The 23,367-nt window shown below is 38.6% G+C and overlaps 3 protein-coding genes across 15 annotated transcripts in view; all 3 read left to right on the top strand.

The window, feature by feature from the left end:
- The window catches only part of arhgef1b (Rho guanine nucleotide exchange factor (GEF) 1b), a 44,148-nt gene extending 35,089 nt beyond the window's left edge, over window positions 1-9,059 (top strand). For 4 of the 5 annotated variants that reach the window (XM_058052991.1, XM_058052992.1, XM_058052989.1 and 1 more), the window contains 14 exons: window positions 1,162-1,287; window positions 1,358-1,472; window positions 1,585-1,685; window positions 1,843-1,917; window positions 1,997-2,072; window positions 3,117-3,284; window positions 3,365-3,452; window positions 5,507-5,614; window positions 5,718-5,770; window positions 5,877-6,020; window positions 6,091-6,204; window positions 7,336-7,508; window positions 7,838-7,946; window positions 8,814-9,059. In XM_058052991.1, coding sequence (XP_057908974.1) covers window positions 1,162-1,287; window positions 1,358-1,472; window positions 1,585-1,685; window positions 1,843-1,917; window positions 1,997-2,072; window positions 3,117-3,284; window positions 3,365-3,452; window positions 5,507-5,614; window positions 5,718-5,770; window positions 5,877-6,020; window positions 6,091-6,204; window positions 7,336-7,508; window positions 7,838-7,912 — 1,416 coding nt within the window. In that variant the 3' untranslated portion in view covers window positions 7,913-7,946; window positions 8,814-9,059. The remainder of the gene's footprint in view (window positions 1-1,161; window positions 1,288-1,357; window positions 1,473-1,584; window positions 1,686-1,842; window positions 1,918-1,996; window positions 2,073-3,116; window positions 3,285-3,364; window positions 3,453-5,506; window positions 5,615-5,717; window positions 5,771-5,876; window positions 6,021-6,090; window positions 6,205-7,335; window positions 7,509-7,837; window positions 7,947-8,813) is intronic. The other variant, XM_058052990.1, reaches the window with a different exon arrangement.
- Window positions 9,060-12,561: 3,502 nt separating this feature from the next.
- Window positions 12,562-18,699, top strand: cd79a (CD79a molecule, immunoglobulin-associated alpha). Of its 2 annotated transcripts, none has more exons than XM_058053538.1 (5): window positions 12,562-12,849; window positions 14,369-14,686; window positions 16,457-16,572; window positions 17,718-17,780; window positions 18,311-18,699. In XM_058053538.1, exons 1-5 carry the CDS (start codon window positions 12,810-12,812, stop codon window positions 18,431-18,433), a joined length of 660 nt encoding a protein of 219 aa, XP_057909521.1. In that variant the 5' UTR covers window positions 12,562-12,809; the 3' UTR covers window positions 18,434-18,699. The 2 variants fall into 2 exon arrangements, with proteins under 2 accessions (XP_057909521.1, XP_057909520.1); XM_058053537.1 differs by having other exon boundaries at window positions 14,366-14,686.
- Window positions 18,700-18,901: 202 nt separating this feature from the next.
- lipeb (lipase, hormone-sensitive b) overlaps window positions 18,902-23,367 on the top strand; it is a 31,624-nt gene continuing 27,158 nt past the window's right edge. Inside the window, exons 1-2 of one of the 8 annotated variants that reach the window (XM_058053231.1) lie at window positions 18,902-19,066; window positions 19,413-19,443. In XM_058053231.1, the coding sequence (XP_057909214.1) occupies window positions 18,976-19,066; window positions 19,413-19,443 (122 nt within the window). In that variant the 5' untranslated portion in view covers window positions 18,902-18,975. The remainder of the gene's footprint in view (window positions 19,067-19,412; window positions 19,444-23,367) is intronic. The other 7 variants (XM_058053233.1, XM_058053230.1, XM_058053232.1 and 4 more) reach the window with 7 other exon arrangements.

Below are 23,367 nucleotides of genomic sequence, written 5' to 3'. Positions count from 1 at the left end.
CATGCTAGAGTATGTTTGCGTTCTGTTCACGCATAAATTATGCACTTGGCAAGCAATTTGTGACCAAAAATGGTGGGCATTGGCACAAAATTACCACATTTATGCATAACTTATTTACACCTCATCAAGCACTATTTACATATAGTACCGTATTATTACCACCACATCCCGCTTCTGTGAAGCAGTCCATTATTTGATTCCGCTCTGTCTCACTTTGCAAGGGACCTACAACATTTTGAGCTCCAGAAAAGAAGCTCATGCAAAAAAGAAAAGTAGGCCTATATTTTCTCACCGCTGCAGGTAGGGAATGTGCAAAGAGCAGGAAGTAGGCAATAAACTTGGAAAAAAAAGGATGCACAGACAATGTGGGATACGGAATTGCTGACTAGAAGACATCACTTTGAGCACTGTGATCACTGATAAACAGAAAATTACAAGAGGCTACAGAAGAATTCTACCCTGCTCAATTCAATAATAGCTCAAATCGACACTATGGAAGCAAAAGTTATGCTAGAATAATGGAAAAAAATCTGACAAAATATCGATTAATTCATTCATTCAAGCATTCATTTTTTACTGCTTATCTGAGGGTCGCGGGGATGCTGGAGCCTATCCCAGCTGTCTTCGGGCGTGAGGCGGGGTACACCCTGGACTGGTCGCCAGCCAATCACAGGGCACATATAGACAAACAACCATTCACACTCACATTCATACCTATGGACAATTTGGAGTCGCCAATTAACCTAGCATGTTTTTGGAATGTGGGAGGAAACCGGAGTACCCGGAGAAAACCCACGCATGCACAGGGAGAACATGCAAACTCCACACAGAGATAGCCGAGGGTGGAATCGAACTTGGGTCTCATAGCTGTGTGGGGTCACCATACAGCCCTTTTTTTTAGAAATATATTAATTAAAATTATTCGGTTTCATGGTTGAATATGGTCTATTATTATGAGAAAAATATCCATTAATTCATTTTCTATACCACTTATCATCACGAGTGTCGTGGGCATGCTGGACGCTAACCACTCATCTGCCGTGCAGCCTTATTCCCATGTATTGATCCAGAAAATACATATAGTGTAATGGTATAATAAACTATTGAAGGATACCAGGTTGTTGACATGGTTGCTGACTTGTGTATTTGTGTATGTTCCAGTTTGAGGGCACGGAAGGTGAATGGTTCCAGAAACTGACAGCCCGCTTCTGCAGCCACCAGTCGTGGGCCCTGGACCAGATCAAGAGCCGGCAAAAGAAAGAGCCCCGCTTTAACTCTTTCATCCAGGTACAAGGAACACTTAAAGATAGGACCAAAGAAGTAGTCACATGGTTCCTTAACCGCGCTTTCATGGCAGGAAGCGGAGAGCAAGCCTCAGTGCCGGAGGCTTCAGCTGAAGGACATCATTCCCTTCGAGATGCAGAGGCTTACAAAGTATCCACTGCTGCTGGAGAACATTGCTAAAAACACTGGTGTGTGTGACCCCACTCTGTTTTGTCAACTTGATTCAGGAGGTTCTTCAAATGCCACAGAACCACAATTTTTGCACTATTATCAAATATTGTTTATTGTTCTGCATCACAGAGGATCCGAATGAGAAGGAGCGAATCCATCAGAGTGCAGAGTGCTGCAGAAAGATCCTCAACCATGTCAACGAGGAAGTCAAAGTGATGGAGAACCTTCTGGTGAGAAATTTGAATTACTCAGCTGCCACTCACCTGAAATCAGCTGGGATAGGCTCCAGCAAAAAAAAAAACTGGGATCCTAGTGAGGATAAGTGACATAGAAGATGTATGGATATGCTTTTGTACTTAACTTCTTCTTCCTTTTCTTCTTGTGCAGATTCTGAAGGACTACCAGCGTAGACTAGACACATCAGGACTCAAGCCCAGTAATGAGCTTTATACGGAATATAAGGTAGTCCGCTTATGCTTACTCAATGTTTATTCTCTTATAAGAGATATTTCATTCATTGTCCTCCATTTGTCTTTTCTAGAACATCGACCTGACTCAGAAGAAGATGCTGTATGAAGGTCCTCTGACTTGGAAGGTCACCAAGGAGAAGGCTTTTGGTAAATGCATACATTACAGATTAGCTGCTAGTGCTAGCTTACTAGCTGAGTTGTTTATGTTATAACACAGTAAATAGTAGGATGGATACACACAGTTAGGGGGATTATGGGAAAAATGAAGTGAGCTGGGATAGGCTCCAGCAATACCCCTGCCAGCCTAAATCAAATCAAATCAACTTTATTTGTAGAGCACTTTTCCTGCAACATAAAGTGCTTTCATTCATTCATTTTCTACCGCTTTTTTCCTCACGAGGGTCGCAGGGGGTGCTGGAGCCTATCCCAGCTGTCTTCGGGTGAGAGGCGGGGTACACTGTGGACTGGTCGCCAGCCAATCACAGGGCACTTATAGACAAACAACCATTCACATTCACATTCATACCTATGGACAATTTGGAATGTGGGAGGAAACCGGAGTACCCGGAGAAAACCCATGCATGCACGGGGAGAACATGCAAACTCCACACAGAGATGGCCCAGGGTGGAATCGAACCCTGGTCCTCCTAGCTGTGAGGTCTACGCGCTAACCACTCGTCCGCCGTGCCGCCCCACAAAGTGCTTTACAGAATTAAAAACAATGACCACAATTAAAAAGAAAAACAATTACAAAGAAATCCCCTCCCTCCCACCCTCCATACTAGACACACACACACACACACCAACCCACAATCACACACAGTATGGAGACATGGCATGGTACTGAGGATCAAGGAAACGCCACCTTTGGGGCCGTCTACACTGGAGGATAAGTGGCATAGAAAATAAATGGATGGATTTCTATGAAAACTTTGTTGAGGGGGGCAATTTGTCATTACATTTTAGTGCAAAGACAGGAATCCCTCCAAACCCCCCAAATTATAATGGGAGCACCCATGTATTCGTCATTCTCCATTAACCAGGAAGTAACCTGTCAGCAACAACTAGATGGACAATCAATAGCACAAATACAATGATCCATTATCCACTATCTATCGAGCTATGAGAACTTAGTTATACAGTATATGCTTGTATGGTCATATGATTATAATATTGCTGCGTCCCATCCAGAGGTCCAGTGTGTCCTGCTGGGAGACTTGCTGGTTCTCCTGCAGAGGCAGGATGACAAGATGGTCCTGAAGTGTCAGAGCAAGAGCAACATCGCAATCCAGGAGGGTAAACAGATGCTTAGCCCCATCATCAAGCTGGACTCTGTTTTCTTACGCGAGGTGGCTACAGGTTAGCAACACACACACACACACACATACAGGATCACAGTGTTGCATCCAAATCACGCTTTTATGCTCGTTGCTTTCCAGATCGAAAAGCCTTTTACGTGATATTTACCTGGGACAGCGGTGCTCAGATCTATGAGCTTGTCGCCCAGTCTGTTGGCGAGAGGAAATTGTGAGTGTGTGAAACTATTTTTTGCATAGGAAATGATAGAGGCACAGCCAGTCAGTTCCAGGGTCAAACTGTCACCATCATAAAAGCTTTTGGTAACTGTGCAGACAAATAATATAGTATTTTATCAAGAAGATATGCCCCCCTGGTCCTCTTGTTATTCAGGAATAAATAATTTGAATGGACCCTTTATTGTCCATGCACTCTTTTGCAGAAACGTGAACTTACTTTAATGTTACTGCAAAAAATACACTCCTATTATATAGATACTGTATGACCTTAGAATACAATGACCTGGATGAATGACAATATTCACAGGCATAATAGATAGATTCCTGGATACTTGATATCTGTTTATGTAATAATAGTAATAATAGTAGCCGTTAGGGGTGTGTATTGGCGATACGATATATCACGATACTGTTAACAAGGCGATATTTTTTTTGTTTTTCTTGAATTCTCCCCTGCTCAATTTAATATACGCTCAATTCAAAACTATGGAAGCAAGCGTTGTGCTCCAACAATAAAAATCCATTAGTTCATTAATTTTCTACCGCTTATCCGAGGGTGGCAGGGGTGCTGGATCCTATCCCAGCTGTCTACGGGCAAAAGGCGGTGTACACCCCAAACTCCACACAGAGATGGCCGAGGGTGGAATTGAACTCAGGTCTCCTAGCGGTGTGGTCTGCGCGCTCACCACTTGGTCACTATACAGCCCTTTTTTTCAGAAATATTCATTCATTTTCTACCGCTTTTCCTCACGAGGGTCGCGGGGGTGCTGGAGCCTATTCCAGCTGTCTTCGGGCGAGAGGCGGGGTACACCCTGGACTGGTCGCCAGCCAATCACAGGACACATATAGACAAACAACCATTCACACTCACATTCATACCTATGGACAATTTGGAGTCACCAATTAACCTAGCATGTTTTTGGAATGTGGGATACTGTTAACAAGGCGATATTTTTTTTGTTTTTCTTGTAGTTAAAGATTATTTCCTGGAAAAACTGAATTACACCAGCAATATGCACTTACTAAACACATTTTGATTCGATTAGAACAGTATGTTATGCTGTATCACAAACTTTCCTCTGTAAAAACTTAAAGTGTAGCATTTGGATAAATAAAGCTTTAACATACAGCTTTAAATTTACAAAAAAACCCAAATTAAATTATGTCTCAAGATCCTGCTCAAATGTTCACATTCTATTAGTTGTGAAAAAATGCAGAGTATACAGTCTCTGACTTATCCACCATCAGAACAATATTTTTGTGGTACAAAGTAACTAACATCAGTAAAAAAAAAGTCCTTTTAGGATGCTTGAAATAACAACATTATTTAACAAAATAGTGATATCAATTTGAAAAACAAAATACCTGCAATATCACAGTACTACTTTTGTAGTATACAAACGGACCTTCGCATTGCTTGCTAGCGGCAGGTCCTCATGGTGTCTCGCTAAGTGGACTCGCAGATTTGTCGTGTTTTCCGAATACTTTATTCGGGCATGACACATTTTACAATTTCTGCCATGTTGAACTGTGTTTATGTGTGAGGACGTTTCACTCGTGAATCTCGTTCAACGTCCTTTGCCTAATTGACTACGGAAGTGCTGCTACCTAACGATCTGAGGTTTCAATTAAAATCAGAAATGAACCTTTGCCGTGTCTGCACTTGAATAAATACCATATATAGTCTATGATAAATGCCTAAAATATCCATATCATACTTTTTAATATTGATACAGTATCGTGGAGGAGGCACGGCAGTCGAGTGGTTAGCGCGCAGACCTCACAGCTAGCAGACCAGGGTTCAGTTCCACCCTTGGCCATCTCTGTGTGGAGTTTGCATGTTCTCCCCGTTCTCTTCCGGGTACTCCGGTTTCCTCCCACATTCCAAAAACATGCTAGGTTAATTGGCGACTCCAAAATTGTCCATAGGTATGAATGTGAGTGTGAATGGTTGTTTGTCTATATGTGCCCTGTGATTGGCTGGCCACCAGTCAATCACAGACATTAGACAAAGACACTATATAAGTGTGTGTGTCTTTTTAACAGGTGGACTAATGTGATCAAGTCCGCAGTGGATGATCTGAAGAAGAGCGGCGCACCCATGAGGCTGACGCTTCCTCCTGGAAGCGGAGGCGCTCCATTCAGTCATTCAGGGTAAGTGTACCCATGTGTGTTTGTGTGTTTGTGTGTATGTGTGTGTGTGTGTGTGTCCATCCATCACTCATCTGAAAGTGGCCCTTTCTCTCTCTTTTGTCAGTCTGACAGCTCCCTTGAGCCCCACAGAGAACGGAGGTTTGAAAAATAGCGGCGGTGAGACAGCGTTTTTTTATCAGCTTGACACTTCACGCTGACAATCGACATTGTTGTCGTTTTTTTTTGTTTTGGTTCAATCCTCCCATTTTTTTTGCGCCTGCAGATCGAGATAAGGACAGCTTGACAGATGAGAAATCGTCCGATCCGCGTCACTCTCTGATCGACTTCCTGTCGGACAAAGGCTTCGATTTGCTGGGCCATTCCAACAGCGATCAGGAGAAGGTGGCTGGAAACGCGTTGGATGAAGGTGAGAAAGCGTCTTCCTTGTGCTAGTTTGTTTTCTTTAACATCATTACGGAACGTTTCTCATCTGATAGTCACGGTGCTGAAAAGGCTGCTGGTCGGGAGCATCAGTCTGTCCGAGGACTCTCAGCCAGATGAAGAGAATGGAGATGAGCCCAGTCTAGAGATGGATAGCTGTCAATCAACAGGTATTTGTTTTGTTTTTTTCTGAGCTAAATGTATTAAAAATATGATAAATGCAGTTTATGTTGCAGTTTGTGCTGCATTCAATTGTTTTTACATACTATATATTGCATATAGTTACTGTACTATATATTTCATTGTTATTAAGTTGTCATGACAATTTTCATGAATTGTTTGCCATATTGGTATCTTCCTGGTTATTCATTCATTTTCTACCGCTTATCCTCACGAGGGTCGCGGGGGGTGCTGGAGCCTATCCCAGCTGTCTTTGGGCGAGAGGTGGGGTATAATTAACTGGTACTCCAGTTAATTGTTGCCAGCCAATTACAGGGCACATATAGACAAACAACCATTCACACTCACATTCATACCTATGGACAATTTGGAGTGGCCAATTAACCTAGCATGTTTTTGGAATGTGGGAGGAAACCGGAGTACCCGGAGAAAACGCACGCATGCACGGGGAGAACATGCAAACTCCACACAGAGATGGCCGAGGGTGGAATTGAACCCTGGTCTCCTAGCTGTGAGGTCTGCGCGCTAACCACTCGACCGCCGTGCCGAGTGTGAATGGTTGTTTGTCTATATGTGCCCTGTGATTGGCTGGCGACCAGTCCAGGGTGTACCCCGCCTCTCGCCCGAAGACAGCTGGGATAGGCTCCAGCACCCCCCGCGACCCTCGTGAGGAAAAAGCGGTAGAAAATGAATGAATGAATGAATGAATGTTTACACCGCATTGCTCAACTTGTATGCTGCCATGGACTTGAGACAGCCGCCAGCTAGGAAGCTAGCAAGCTAACCAGTTAGCCTCAAATTAATTTATTCTAAACCTAAGAAGCCAAAAATGTACCACTTCCACAGGGAATGGGAGATTAACTTTTCATTTTGTCATGTTGGACATGCAATGGCTGACGTCATGCAGTGTTAAGGTAATGTTTCAGTGCTGCCACCTAGTGACTGTAGGGGGCACTGCAGCAAATTTAAAAAAATTCAGTTGTGTTTAAAGACATAACACTTTTTTTGTGAGATTCTCCCAAAAAATCCGATTTTTACTTTATATGTCTAATGTGGGTGCGACCTAAAATGTGTTTCTACTACTTGTCAGAATCATGCTAATGGACTATTCCTGTCCACAGAAGAAGGTCAGACCACAGAGCAAGGCCTGGAGGAGGAGAAGGAAGGTGGCGGAGTGAGGACAGACGAGGACAGCCTCGCCTCTGATAGCGCCCAGCTGGTGTTGTCCCACGAGAGGATGGCGGAAGTGTGCCGAAGGCTCCTCAGTCTGGAGGAGCAAATAAAGAGACTCCAGGTAAGGTCAGGTGACCGTTTAGGATTTCTGACTGGAGATATCTTAAGTAAGGAGCAGGCTTTGGACATATAAGAGCAGAGGGCCAGGAAAGAAAGAAGAGGCTAGAAGGACATTTAACACACACACACACACACACACACACATAATACTGTTATTACTGCTGAAGATTGCCTTGTGAAATTGTCTGAAAATGGCTATTATGTCAGCTTCTGGCCATGGGATGTCAAGAGAAGTGTCAAGGGGAGACAAAGAGGATATAAGAGGGTGCATCATGTCTGTGTGTGTGTGTGTGTGTGTGTGTCTCTAAAGGTACTATTAATATGTTGCAGACAGTAGAAGAGGAGCACCACAGGCTGCAGGAAGCCCTGTCCAAGTTCTCGCTGGAAGGCGGGAACTTTGCCTGAGGCGCCTGCCATCATGCCACCTGCTGGCCACTAGGTGAGAGCAAGCACGTCACATAGAATATTTCAAACATTTTCAAGGGGTGTCATTATTATTATTATATATTGTTATATTGTTTTTTATATTATATTATTTTTTATATTTTATTTTATTTTTTTATTATTTTATTGGCCACTAGGTGAGAGCAAGCACGTCACATAGAATATTTCAAACATTTTCAAGGGGTGCCATTATTATTATTATATATTGTTATATTGTTTTTTATTATTTTATTATTTTATTATTTTATTATTTTATTATTTTATTATTTTATTATTTTATTATTTTATTATTTTATTATTTTATTATTTTATTATTTTATTATTTTATTATTTTATTATTTTATTATTTTATTATTTTATTTTTTTAAGAGCGCAGACCTCACAGCTAGGAGACCAGGGTTCAATTCCACCCTCGGCCATCTCTGTGTGGAGTTTGCATGTTCTCACCGTGTATGCGTGGGTTTTCTCCGGGTACTCCGGTTTCCTCCCACATTCCAAAAACATGCTAGGTTAATTGGCGACTCCAAATTGTCCATAGGTATGAATGTGAGTGTGAATGGTTGTTTGTCTATATGTGCCCTGTGATTGGCTGGCGACCAGTCCAGGGTGTACCCCGCCTCTTGCTCGAAGACAGCTGGGATAGGCTCCAGCGTGAGGAAAAAGCGGTAGAAAATGAATGAATTATTTTATTATTTTATTATTTTATTATTTTATTATTTTATTATTTTATTATTTTATTATTTTATTATTTTATTATTTTATTTTATTTTATTTTATTTTATTTTATTTTATTTTATAATTATATTATTGTTGACTTTTCACTATACAATCTTTTCCTGTTCTCCTATTGAAACCTTTCAAGGTGCTGGTTTGGAGTGCTTTCCAGGAACTCACCCATCAAAAGAACACGCTGTAGAGGAAAATTGTTTTTGCGGCCAGTGCAGTGGTTCACTGATGGAACGTGGGATTCGTGTGTGTGTGTGTGTGTGTGTGTGTGTGTGCACGTATGCTTGTTTAGAGACAGGATAACAAAGAAGAAAAAAAGCGAGTGGGATGTTTTGTTTTGTTTTTCTTGCAGAGAGGTGCCAAAAAAAAAAAAAAAAAGCAATGCTCTGCAAGACATGCTGCCTTCATAAGATCGTTGTAGTCGTTGTAAGACACATATGCACAGCACTATTGCCAAAAAGTACAAGAAAGTGTTGGAAAGCCAATGTAAAATGATTTAACTTCCTGCTGTTATTTCTATGCCAAAATTACAACAGAATTGCACTTTTTTTTGTTGTTAAAAACACACTTTTACTCGATTCTTCAGTTTTTTTTTTTAGGGCTACCGTGCATATGTGTATTACAAGGTTTTTTTTTTTAATTATTGTAATAATGAGATCACACGGAAAACATTTATAAATAGTCGCAGAAAAAGCTGTTAATAATGGAGACTTATTGTTTGTATTTACTGTTATTTATTCATTTTTTTGGATTTGCCCCCCCTGCCCTTCCCAGTATAGCGGCCTCCTGGAAGCACTGGGCCCCCACTGAGAGACGAAGGCTAACATAGAACGTGAAGCGAGCGGGTGAGCGAGCAGCAGCAGACATGAACGTAGTGAGATGGCGTGATGTAGATTGTTAGATTAAATGTAGGTAATGTAAGGTAACTAACAAATAAGGACAAACTCAAAAGACGTATAAAAACACTGGAGGGGGCCCAGTGCTACGCTAGTTGACGTGGATGCTAGTGGGCCTTAGGCCTTTATTTTTACTCAGCAATCACATGTATGACAATATAATCTTTTTAAAACATGGCCGTGCATGCAGGACCAAAAACCTCATTAATGAAGCTTTATTTTTTTATTCTTTTTGTTATTATTGCTACGTACGCCGTGCCTGCTACAACTACAAAACAAGTACTTGACTAGTCTAAAAAAAAATTTAAAAATACCCTGAATTTTACCCTGAATGTTCAGAACTCCTGCTTCCATATCTGTGTCATTTAAAAACAAACCTTGTGTTCTTTTTGGAGATTTGAGACTGACTGAACAGCGCCTCTGCTGGTTGTAACCAAGCAATGCACTCCCTCTTGACTCTAGGGCTTTAATACACAAGTTATTAACAAAACAATCAATTCCACACTTTGGATTACTTGACTAGTCTAAAAAAAATACCCATATTAGTTAATTTTACCCTGAATGTTCAGAACTCCTGCTTCCATATCTGTGTCATTTAAAAACAAACCTTGTGTTCTTTTTTTTTGCGATTTGAGACTGACTCAACAGCGCCTCCGCTGGTTGCAACCAAGCAGTGCACTCCCTCTTGACTCATTAAGTCATTAACAATCAATCAATTCCACAATTTGGATTATTACGGCCATGTCTAGTAAAAAAATAAATAAATAAATCACCACACTTTTTTTGATTAAATGATTTGATTAAAAAGCGATTAATTTGTATTTTTGTGGCAAACTAACAAAAAGGCCCTTTGTCACTATCAGTACTTCATCAGTACCAAATAATAATTTTTTGGTGCCAATATAGGTGTTGGTGAAAACGCACTGGAGGACATGCTAGCATACATTTAATACAGATAATCTCAGTAAACAAATTATCAAAGACTTATGGACAATTAAAGTAATTGTCTCCTTGTAAAGACAAAGGCGGCCATGTTTTTTTAACCAGCCTTGCTCAAATTTCTCACACATGTGCCTGTTAGTCCGCTAAAAGTGTGTACCAAATTCCATAGCGATTCGACTCAACATCTGAACGTCACAGTCGGCGTTGACGTCATCGAATTGTGTAAGAAATTTAAAAGTCCAAGCCACTTATTGTATTGGACAACAGCACCACCTAGTGGCAACACAGTAGAATGTTTTGATCAATATTCAGGCCTGGAAAACAAATCAAATATTCAGTCAAATATTACCTAAAAAGATACCACAAATAACAAATAAAAGCATTGGTCATCTTGGGTAGAGGCCCCTCGTCAGTATCAGTACTTCATCAGTACCTAATGATTCAAATATTTCCTAAAAAAGATACCACCAATAACAAATAAAAGCATTGGTTATCTTCGGTAAAGGGCGTTTTTATTTGGTTGTACGTACATTATGTTAAACAAGTTGGAAATAAACGTGGACTTTATGCGTGGTTTTTATGCCTTTTATTTGATTTCCAGTACCGCTCACTAGTATAATAATACTTTTCCCCTAATAACAGATACTGTATGTTCAGCACTTTGAGGGTTTATGGGTAGAAAGACTGAGCAAGACTCTTATTTTACAAATTTAGACATAGTGCACGTCCAGTCCATGGTGTACCTCACCTATTGTCCGAAGTCAGCTGGGATAGGCTCCATCATAGAAAATAGATGGATGGACGGATACAATTGCAAAAAAAACTCAATACATTTAAAGAAGTATTAGACTTCTTGCTCCGTCTCTCATCCAATTGATGATGCAAATGTACAGAACACACGATTACCGCGAGTTTGGTGCCTTGCTTTGCTCTGTGAAGCTGTTTCCTTCAGTTAAACATTCTATAGGGGGCCGTCTAGTCGATGGGAAAAATGAGATATGCCTTCTAATGTGACAAACAATGACTTCTAAGTGGCTTCCATTAGAATTTAGTCAGGAGCTTCCTTGTATTCTCTTTCAAAACAAGACACTGCTTCTTTGTCCTATGAGGCTTTCTATAGCTATCTACTAGCAAATGAATATGCAAGCAAGAAATATTATGTGTATTTTGGGTTGTGATTTATTGAGGCTGATTAATGATGTGTACTTAAGGAAAAAAAAAAGAATGTGGTACGTTGTGTGTTTTTTTAGCTCCTTTTTTTTAAATAAATTGGGGAAATAAGTACATCTGTTTTGCCATTTTACACCAAAGCTCATCGGTTTATTATTGTTATGACTTAGCAGGGAAATATTTGTTTTGTTTCATAAATTGGGTTGTAGTTGTGCCTCATTTGCAAGTGCAAAAATAAGTATTTGATTTTATTAAATCTTATATTCATTAAAATTACACACATATATATATGTGTATATATATATATATACTTTTAGCTAATTTTGCTATATTTTTAATCAATTTTATTTATCTACAATATTAATATTAATTATAAGAACAATTATTACAATCATTAATTATATTTTTATGATTAATTTTAATAGTAGTCATAACTTAACTTAACTAAATATATAACTTATTTATATATTTTTTGCTATATTTTTTATCAATTTTATTTATGTATAATATTAATATTAATTATAAGAATTATTATTACAATCTTTAATTATATTTTAATGATTATTTGATTCTTTTTAATAGTAGTTATAACTTAACTGGAAAATATAACTGGAAAATATATAAACTATATTTTGCTATATTTTTTATCAATTGTATTTATGTACAATATCAATATTATAAGAATTATTACTTCAATCTTGAATTATATTTTAATTATTATTTTTAATAGTAGTTATAACTAAATATATAAAATATTTATATATTTTGCTATATTTTTAATCAATTTTATTTATGTACAATATTAATTATAAGGATTAGTATTACAACATTATATTTTTATGATTATTATTATTTAAATAGTAGTCATAACTTTTATTATGCCATGTTACCTTTTTGTTAACATACTTGAGTTCTGTGATGTTATGCTGTTTTGTTGTTATTGTAAAAATGATATTTCCATTGTTAGATGAACGTTTTCTTTTATGCAAATGCAACAAAGCCACTGAAGCATGAATCCTGACAGTGAACAACAAGACATAGTTGTGTCACAACACCGCGCACAGCGACAACGTGTAATCATTTTGTAGAAAGAATCTTTTTTAGGAGGATATTTCATACACAAGATGGCAACAATTCATATTTTTATTATTTGCAGCATGGCCGGTAAGTCATCTTTTATTTATTCTTGATATTAATAATAATAGTTTAACAATGTAGATTGCAATGAAACAATAACAATCTGTGTTTATTTTTGTTGGTTTACCATTGTCATATGTATGTATTGTTGTTTTTAAAGTGCCAAATGTGGCCCGCAGGACACTAGTTTGAGGCCCCCGCCTTGATATGAAAGTTTAATGTTAGTGCGGCCCGCGCAAGTTTGATATGGATGCTGTATGGTATCATGTACCCAGAAAAAAATTATTACGTTTGATTAATGTTCATGTTAAAGGTTAAATAACTGTTTACAGTTATCCTCCCTATCCGTGTGGAAGTGGTAAGTTTTTGGCTATTTAAGTTTAAAGGAAATAACTTGAAGGCTACCGTTTAGGTCACTAGCTTTCGAGTTAGCATGTGTCTCAAGACCCTGCAGTTGCGCAATATGTTGTAAATAAAAAAAGTATAAATGTGACTATAGTCGTGTTTTGTCATGTCTACAGGGCTCTAATAATGCTTTGTTCATTTTGATCTGAAAAAAATAATTTGTCTACCCACCAACTATATCTGGTTTCTTAAGTGTTTATTATTTGCTGTTTTATTATTAATATTATTATATTTATTTATTTATTACTGATGGATTGATTTTCTTTATTCTTCATTCATTCATTCATTTTCTACCGCTTTTCCTCACGAGGGTCGCGGGGGGTGCTGGAGCCTATCCCAGCTGTCTTCGGGCGTAAGGCGGGGTACACCCTAGACTGGTCGCCAGCCAATCACAGGGCACAAATAGACAAACAACAATTCACACTCACATTCATACCTATGGACAATTTGGAGTCGCCAATTAACCTAGCATGTTTTTGGAATGTGGGAGGAAACCGGAGTACCCGGAGAAAACCCACGCATGCACGGGGAGAACATGCAAACTCCACACAGAGATGGCCGAGGGTGGGATTGAACCCTGGTCTCCTAGCTGTGAGGTCTGCGCGGTAACCCCTAGACCTTTCTTTATTCTTGATTTGTTTATTTATTTTTCATCTTATTTTGTGTAGAAAAATAAAAAGTAAGATATTTGAGAACAGTGGAATGTTTTATCAGAGCTTTTATTGTAGAAAAGTGGAACCAAAGCGAAGTTTTTTAAAAATTTTTGTTTTTAATAAATGCATTTTTTTGGGGGAGAAAACCTGATGCGGCCCAGTCTCACCCAGCATTTTAGTGGCCTGTACCCTTATACAACAAATGTATTGAAAAAGCAAATGTAAATGAAACTAAAATGCATGGTGTAGTGTAACTTATAGAATCATATTTTTACAGTACCTGTATTTTTAAAAATTTCATTATTATTCATTTATTTTTATTATTTATTATTATTCATTATTATTTATTATTATTTTATTTTTTCATTATTTATTATTGTTATTAACATTATTTCATCGATCATTTTATTTCATTTTCATTCTAAGATTTTTTCCCTACTTGTTCAGAGTGAATAAATAAATAACATAGCGTGCTTCCTGTGTAGTAGCCTTTGCTAGCGGGGAGGTGACCTTGGAGGTGGACAGGCCTTGGCTGAGGGTCCAGCTCTTCCACACGGCCTTCCTGGACTGCTGCTACAGAACCGACAAGCCCTCCATCCAAGCCACCTGGCACAGGCATGACAGCACCAGGGGCCCGCATCAAGTGAACGTGTCAGACACGGTGATGGCGAGGGACAGAACCCACTCCGGCATCACCTGCGGCACACTGACACTGACCTCGGTGCAGCTCAACGACAGCGGGCTCTACCGCTGTTGGCTCAACGGCACCGGCATCTTCACTCACGGCACGTACCTGCAAGTGTATGGTAAGCTAGCACGCAAAAACAAAACAAGTCTAAGCGGCGCTAATGCCTCGTAAGACATAAATCCTGTTAAAGTCATACTATGGAGGAGTAATGGTGGCAGCTTGTTCAACTAATGTGTTGTCCACACTATAAAAAGTTATTGAGTATATGTTGACACCACTTGATTTTATACATGAATGCAATGTAAAAAAAATGTAATTAATTGATTTAGATCAAATGACTCAAATAATAATGTTCAAATAATAATGTTGGCTATTACATGAACTTAATTTAGAATGTCATATACGCTCAAATTTTATTGTTGGTAAGCTTAAAACAAAATTCAAGTTGCCATGACTTAGTAAAATTAGCTTGGTAACATAATATATAGTGGCACGGCGGTCGAGTGGTTAGCGCGCAGACCTCACAGCTAGGAGACCAGGGTTCAATTCCACCCTCGGCCATCTCTGTGTAGAGTTTGCATGTTCTTCCCGTGCATGCGTGGGTTTTCTCCGGGTACTCCGGTTTCCTCCCACATTCCAAAAACATGCTAGGTTAATTGGTGACTCCAAATTGTCCATAGGTATGAATGTGAGTGTGAATGGTTGTTTGTCTATATGTGCCCTGTGATTGGCTGGCGACCAGTCCAGGCTGTACCCCGCCTCTCGCTGAAACACAGATGGGATAGGCTCCAGCACCCCCCCCCCCCCCCCCGCGACCCTCGTGAGGATAAGCGGTAGAAAATGAATGAATGAAGTCTCCTCCTATTTTGTGTGGAAGTGGTAACTTTTTGGCTTCTTATTTTGTTTTTCCCCACCCTCGGCCATCTCTGTGTGGAGTCTGCACGTTCTCCCCGTGCATGCGTGGGTTTTCTCCGGGTACTCCGGTTTCCTCCCACATTCCAAAAAACATGCTAGGTTAATTGGCGACTCCAAAGTGTCCATAGGTATGAATGTGAGTGTGAATGGTTGTTTGTCTATATGTGCCCTGTGATTGGCTGGCGACCAGTCCAGGGTGTACCCCACTTCTCGCTGAAACAGAGCTGGGATAGGCTCCAGCACCCCCGCGACCCTCGTGAGGAAAAAGCGGTAGAAAATGAATGAATGAATGAACATAATATATACACACACATATATATAGTATATATATATTAAGTTACTGCTACTTAAAAAGTTTTGTGCATTGTTAGTATAATTAAGTAGACAACAAATTAAAATACTTAAAATACTTCAAAATGATTAAGTCAGTTGACTTAACATATTTCTTTGAGTTACGAACTTAAAAACTTGTCCCCATGACAACAATTATTCAGTCAGCAGTACTTAAAATAAGCTTTGAGTGAAGATTTGTGCAATGCAATATTTTTTGTTGGTTCAAAGCAATTTCTAATGAAGTTGTCATAACTAAGAAAGACTAAAGAAACTGTTGCGTTGATTTTTTTTTTGTTGAGGCTAAACATTTATTTTTTGAGTGCAGACCGATGCGTTCCTTTTCATAGATTGATAAGCACAGGCCGCTCACACAATGGAATGACTCTTTTTCTATCCTAATCTAATTAAATGCAGATGTGAAACAAGCAATAAAACTCCAGAAGGAGGATTATTGCATGCGATAAGCTTTACTTAACTAACAATTCTTCATTCATTGGCTTCACATTGTGGACCTTGTTCTAAATCGTTACATAATCAAACAATCTGGCAACAAATCTCTTAAGTGCTAAACGTGTCTCGGAGTGTTGAAACTGAACTTTTACTAAGTTTTGTTTTTTTTTTTGATTTATACATCTGATAGAGCCGCTGGATAAGACAATTAACCTCAGCGAAAAGGCCAAAAATGACATCCTGATTGCAGAAGGAATGTTGCTCTTTCTGTGCATCATTGTGCCTTCGGTCACACTCCTCCTCAAGGTCAGAAGACTGCATTTTGTTGTATTTATTTAGTGTGACGTCATGGATAAAATCCATCATTTATCAATATCAGTCAACATACTCCGGCACAGGGGTTATTTTAGTTGAATGTTTGTTTGTTTTTTTTATTATCCCGCAAGCATATTCTAGAACTAATCCATATACATTTTAAAGAATTAGGGAAACACTGAATGTTTTTTTTTTCATTTAATGTAATAAGAATAAAATTAATTAATTTTAATTAATTAAAAAACAATTATTATTTAATTACATTAAAAATAATGTAATTAATTAATTAATTTTATTATTATTGTTGTTGCTGGTAATGATGATTTAAAAAAAATAGAACTATATCAAAATTAAAAAAATGCATCACTATAACATTTGTGTTTTAATTAAATATAAGAAGCAAAATAACAAAATTGACAGGCAATTGGGTGAATTATTTTTTGTATTTTTATATTAATTTTGAATGTGAATTTAAAAAAAATAAAAATGACTGTGCATTTTAAATAGAAAAATGTAATAAAAATAAAATGCTATCAAAATGAGTTAATATTTGTGTTTGTAACACAATAACAAACAAAAATATAATGAAATTAAAATATAAGGAAAGATAAAACATGTCAATCAAAATAAAATATAAAATATCTGTAGTTTTTTTATTTGTATTAGGAAAATTAAAATAGCACTTTTGAAAGAAAAATAAGATACATGATGTAAAAATACATGACATAAATATAACTAGTTATAATAAATAATATCATAAAATAAAAAAGGGGGAATCAAAATAAATATGACAATGAAAACATACTATATATACATTTATTAGCATTTTTAAGAAAATAGTAATCAGTAACAATGATAAAATATGTACACAGTATATAAAAAGACATGTTTACATAAATGTATGTATTTTAAAAATGATAAGAGATGCTACAAGACAATAACCCGGCTACTTTTCTTGGAGTACAGTACCAGTCGGTCGTTTACACACACTTTCTCATGCTGTTGAGGGAATGAGAAAATGTCTGTAAACTTTTGCATTAGCAATGACTGAGTTATTAGCATTAGCTTACCTGCACTGAGATTGCTTTCAGTATGTTTTAAATGAAGAATCTCAAAGCCATTTCTCTCTATGTCAGTCGAAGAAACTCCATGTTCTGCAGAAGACAATGACAAAGAGGGAGGTGGAGAACATCTATCAGGTACTTTTTTATATTATACGTAATACATGGCAAAATCCGACTTTTGTGCATAAGCGAAACAGGGGTAGAAAATAATTTGTAAAAAAAACTACATCGAGTCATACCTCAAATTAAAGGTCTTGATGAGGGCTGCCCCGATTTGTAATCATTGTGTCAATACGACATTATCTGAAGTACCAAACACTATCTTTTATCTTTTATTGTCTTTGTCTGCAACAGTTGTTTTCCAACTGTCACGCTCACAAACTGTCATGAAAACATCCAATATTCACCATATACCATATCAGCGTTTTTATCAGATCAAAAATAAAGGTCAAGGGTCAAGCCCAAAGCAATATCAAACATGTCCAACACCTAACCTACATTTTACTTCAGTTTTTATGTGACTTTGTCCAATCTTGATGAGTATGTAGTAGACTTATAGTCACTCAGCTGTGTAGTTTTTTGGTGACAACCTGTAACCTGAAGCTTATTACAGTGACAACTTTATTTTGTCTGTCCGCTCTTAACTTTTTTTTTTTATCCTCAAGGGCCTCAATCTGGAAGACTGTTGTGCAATGTACGATCAGATCGATCGCTCCAAAGTTGGAGCGGGCCCCTACCAGGATGTGCTCAACAATGTGGATGAGGAAGTCCAGCTGGAGAACCCTTAAATGGAAAGGAAGAGACAAAAACAAGACGGGATAAGAAAATATGTTTAGCGGTGTGGTTAAAGGAAGTGCCTGCATATCAGGTAGATTCTTTCCTGTACACATATGGCAAGTATTTAGTATTTTTATTTTAGCAAGTCAGTCTTAGTGAGCAGAAGATCTCTGTTGCCTTCAACAAATGCTTTTTTAGTAATCAATGTGTCAATACCAATAACTCACTATGTGTAGCTCCACTCTTATCACAAACTTAACCATCTGTAAATTACGTGCAGAATAGTTAGAACATATGGTTTATAATAAATGAAAGAAAACAACCTTTCTTGATTCATACTGTCCTCTACAGTCATTCATACATTGAGAGTTTACATTGACCATTTACATCTGAAAGCAGTTACTTGTCCAACCCACTCAATATTATGATTGGTTTAAACGGTCTCGACACACGCTACCATTGGCTATCGTACCCGGTGTGGGCGGTCCATGGGTGTCAGCTAGCCAGGTACGGTAACTGAGAAACTTGAGAGCATAAACAAGAGTGGACGAACATGGCGTCGAGCAAGAAAGGCGGCGGGAGCGCCAGATTTGACAAAGATGTGAACGGGAGACGCGCGTCCAAACAAAAAGAGGCTCCTGTGGGTGAGTGTGAGCGTGTCGCCGGCTTTTTTTGTCTTTCTGTATGACGTCTACTAGCTTGAACTGTCACAGAAGAGGGGGGGCTCTTCTGTCCAGCGCCTCCTTGCTAGCTTGTTGGAGCAGCTAACAACACAGGCAGGATTTAAGCCGTACGGTCAGCCGCTTAGCTCCATACATCAAAACTCGTGTTATGTTAGCCTATTTTCTTACAGGAATGTTTTCATCTTATTTATTATGTAAGGGAATATCCTCTATGTTAATAACATCCCACCACACAGTTAAGCTGCTAGGTAGAATAGTCACTAAGGACTTTATGCGCACTATTAAACGTTTTTGTCCCTGCTTGCAGCCACCGACACTGACAGGAGTCACCTGAACAGGTACATCATTATTATTATTCTTATTAAGGGAATTAAAAATAGACTTAAGTGTGCGAATGTGTACATTTATTGTTAGTCATAGTGATGTTGGTCTGTGGTGACATGTGTGACGTCAAAGCAAGGGGACGGGATGTGCGTCAGCACAGAACACTCAATCATTTCATTCCAGTCCATGTGATAAAGTAGGACTTTTATCCATTTTTATGTATCCGACCCAAATGTAAGTCTGAGGCGGGAGTGGCACGTGTGAGTCATTTGTTCCCGGTGGGATGAGTGGAAATTTAGGCTCCTACATCACAGGAAGAAGGATTGGAGTTCAAGTCAAGGTTCCACAGTCTAAAAGCGTGCACAATGGAGGCTTTCCCAGCTGTTTTGTTCAGAAACATCTTCATAACTGGAAATGATACTGATAAAAAAATATTGGTGATGTGAAATAGACATGAATGTTTAAGGAAGTGGGGCAAGAAAGGGAGATTTGCAGAATCTTGAGTCATGCATTGTGCTGTAGTCAAGTAATTTAAGTTATAAAAGTAAGTCAACAGCTTTATAGTAGCATTTGTTTATTCATTCATTTTCTACCGCTTATCCTCACAAGGGTCACAGGGGTGCTGGAGCCTATACCAGCTGTCTTCGTGCGAGAGGCGGGGTACACCCTGGACTGGTCGCCAGCCAATCACAGGGCACATATAAGACAAACAACCATTCACACTCATATTCATACCTATGGACAATTTGGAGTCACCAATTAACCTATGTGGGAAGAAACCACGGGGAGAACATGCAAACTCCACACAGAGATGGCTGAGGGTGGAATTGAACTCGGGTCTAACGTGCGTGCTAATCACTCGACCTAACCACTTGACCGCCATTAAATTTATGAATTACTATTCATGCATTTGATCCCGATCATCAACTGTTGCCACCGTTATTTAAAATAAAGAGTATTGAATGCTAATGAATACCAGAAGGATATTATTCCATGCACTGTTAAAAGAAAATCCGGAAGTAGAAGAGGTGCTTATTCTTCCAGACTGAGAATATAATAAGGAACAAAGGCCTGCAAGACAACCACAGGGATACAAGTAAGACAAGCTTTTCTCTTTAGTACCGTTACATTTAACTACAGTATTTTATTTGTCCTTTGTGTTCTCAGTATACTGTAGAGTACAGTGTGAGTGAACATGCAAAGGGAGATTAATTACTGTATGTGCCTGGTCGGTGGGTGTCTTCTATGGGTGTCACAAGATCTCGCAAGATTAAAATTTCTTGTTAAGGAAGAGAACACTCTTGTTGCCACTAGGTTTGGGACGATAATAAATAAATACATTAATCACTCAATTAACTTGATAATTTTGCCAGAATGTTCACTCTGTGCATTGCTTTCAGCAACTTGCTCAGTTTGTACAGTAGAACAACGGTATGATCGTAGTGAGCCCTTTTGTCAGTCACACAGTCTTTGTGGTTGGAGACAGTGCCGGGAGACTGCAGAAGATGGTAACGTAGAAATTAAATTTGTAGATTGCAATATAGAAATATGTTTTTGTAATGTAAAGTAATGTTGAAATCTTGTCTTCTCTCAAACTTGTACACCCAATCTCATGTATTGTCTCGTGACACCTGCAGATCAAGAATGAATTAAATTCCTTTTCATTGTTATTAATGCCAACTTTCTGTCAGTTGAGCTACACAACAACTTCCGTTATTCCATATTTTTAATGTTCCATGTTTTTCAGTACTCAATGTCCATTGATTCAAAGGTACACTACTGACGATGTGTCCCAAAATTGACATCCTTCCCATGGTCGAGATAAAGTTCCCACGCCACTCTCAACATCCGCGCCTCAAGTAACTACCATCGATTGGCCATCGAGTCCTGTGTATTTACAAACATTAAAGTTAATGTGTTCTCTCTTATGTAAACGCTGCATTAGACCCTTCACACAACATTATTTATCACCCATCTGGATGTTCTTGTCTTTAAGGAACGCCACTTAGTGTCTTGACTGTGTTGCTTACTTTAGATTCATAGTCTTTTATTGCGACGTGACGTAAAACTGCTACTTCTGCCTATAAACAAACTGCTTTTTGTTGTTAATGTTTCTTTCATGAGCCTGACGCCTTTTTGATTTCCACACACTTTCTCATCATCTAATTGTATTGCATTCCGCTTCTACTTTTTTTGTGTGGATCGTACATTTGTAACGGTGCCCCTGATGCAACAATGTTAATTTGCCTGTTTTTCTAGTTTTACATACCCCCTTCCCCTCTTTGCAAAGGCATTGCAAAGTTGTATGCAATTGTGTTGTAGGAGTGTGTGTGCACACGGCCATTGTTGCGTGTTTCCTGTTGTTCACGTTGGAGTCGTGTGTGCATGTCTGGGACAGGGGTCACTGCTTTTTGTCGTTGTTTGATGCTCTTCGTCTTGCCCGTGCAAAACCACATAACACTTGCAGGGGATCACGTATCTGGGTGCAGGGAGGTCAAAAGGAAGACTTGGTGGTTTTCATGTTGACCGATCTGTAACAAATAGCATGTTGGGATTTTTGTAATTGATTCATGAGGAAGATGTATGTATGAATGTACTGTACGTACATAATGTACATAATGTACTTATGACGCTGTGCAATTATGTACAGTTATATTGTTACACTCTTCAGTGCCATCAGTAGTAGCTTTTTGTGGCCACATCACAAAAAACACACATGTTAATTCTTTATATCAGGGGTTAACATATACTATTGTTTTTAAAGTACATTTTGACATCTCTGCATTATGTTTTAGTTGACAAAACAAATATAGTTGAACCACAGTTATTGTCATTAAGTCTATCCGAAAGGTTAGGCGAAAACGATAACGTACGAAAACCAAGGCAATCTTTCTAAATCTGATTTATCCGTTCTAGGCACCCAAAAATATTAACAAAAATAAATTTTATCCACACTTGCTAAAAATAGAGAGTCAATGTGGGTACTTGATTTTGTGGAATAATACAACACATTGCAAATGGACTAGTTTGTTAGGTGTAATATTCTATGAAAATGATGTATAATAATGAGATAGTTTGTATTCTAGAATGCACCTGTTTTTACTTTTTGAGAGGGGGGAATCTGTTATTTTAACTTAACAGAACTGGAAGTATTTCCACTTGTTTGTTTTGTTCATACACGTGCCTCTTTACTGTAAAGTGGGTGAAGGTTCATGCCTTCAGGCAGGATTCACACTGTGTACTGAACTTTCATATTTCTCCACACTTGGCTCAAATAACTTTTTCTGTTCTTCAAAAAAAATATCCCTAATGGTTGTTTTGTTTTCTCGTGGTTGCAGCATTGAATATCAGTCGATACGACATCAAGCACGAATCATACTACATACTTATTACTTATTTTGTCAGCAACAGTACATATGAGGAAAAACGGACATATAGTATTTACTTCTTTATAGTATAGTATTATTTATACACAGTACAGTGGCAGCTCGGTTTTCTCCGGGTACTCCGGTTTCCTCCCACATTCCAAAAACATGTTAGGTTAATTGGCGACTCCCAATTGTCTATAGGTATGAATGTGAGTGTGAATGGTTGTTTGTCTATATGTGCCCTGTGATTGGCTGGCGACCAGTCCAGGGAGTACCCCGCCTCTCACCTGAAGACAGCTCGGATAGGCTCCAGCACGCCCATAACCCTTGTGAGGATAAGCGGTAGAAAATGATGTGGGTTCGAGGGACTCAATTAAGTGTTTAAACCCGACAGGGGTTGGTCATTCTGTTACAGCTAATGACTTATTGTCTTCCTGCGGGAGTTTCTCACGCTTTCCAAATGTGGCGTTACGAAAATCCTTAAAATGCACGATGAGCTGTGCTACCATGGGAAATGTGTGCATGACAAGTGTTGAACACAGCTGCAATGTCTTTTTCGGACTTGAACAG

This window comes from Doryrhamphus excisus, chromosome 17 (assembly GCF_030265055.1).
Source record: "Doryrhamphus excisus isolate RoL2022-K1 chromosome 17, RoL_Dexc_1.0, whole genome shotgun sequence".
NCBI lineage: Eukaryota > Metazoa > Chordata > Actinopteri > Syngnathiformes > Syngnathidae > Doryrhamphus > Doryrhamphus excisus.
Note: the sequence above shows the minus strand (reverse complement) of the source record. Positions and strands in the feature narration are given on the sequence as shown.

Excerpts from the sequence above, each read along its gene's own strand:
- cd79a (XM_058053537.1), top strand. The coding sequence starts at position 12,810 with ATGGCAACAATTCATATTTTTATTATTTGCAGCATGGCCG. Across the intron at positions 14,687-16,456 it reads CACGTACCTGCAAGTGTATG|AGCCGCTGGATAAGACAATT; the intron begins GTAAGCTAGCAC and ends TACATCTGATAG. Across the intron at positions 16,573-17,717 it reads CGGTCACACTCCTCCTCAAG|TCGAAGAAACTCCATGTTCT; the intron begins GTCAGAAGACTG and ends TCTCTATGTCAG.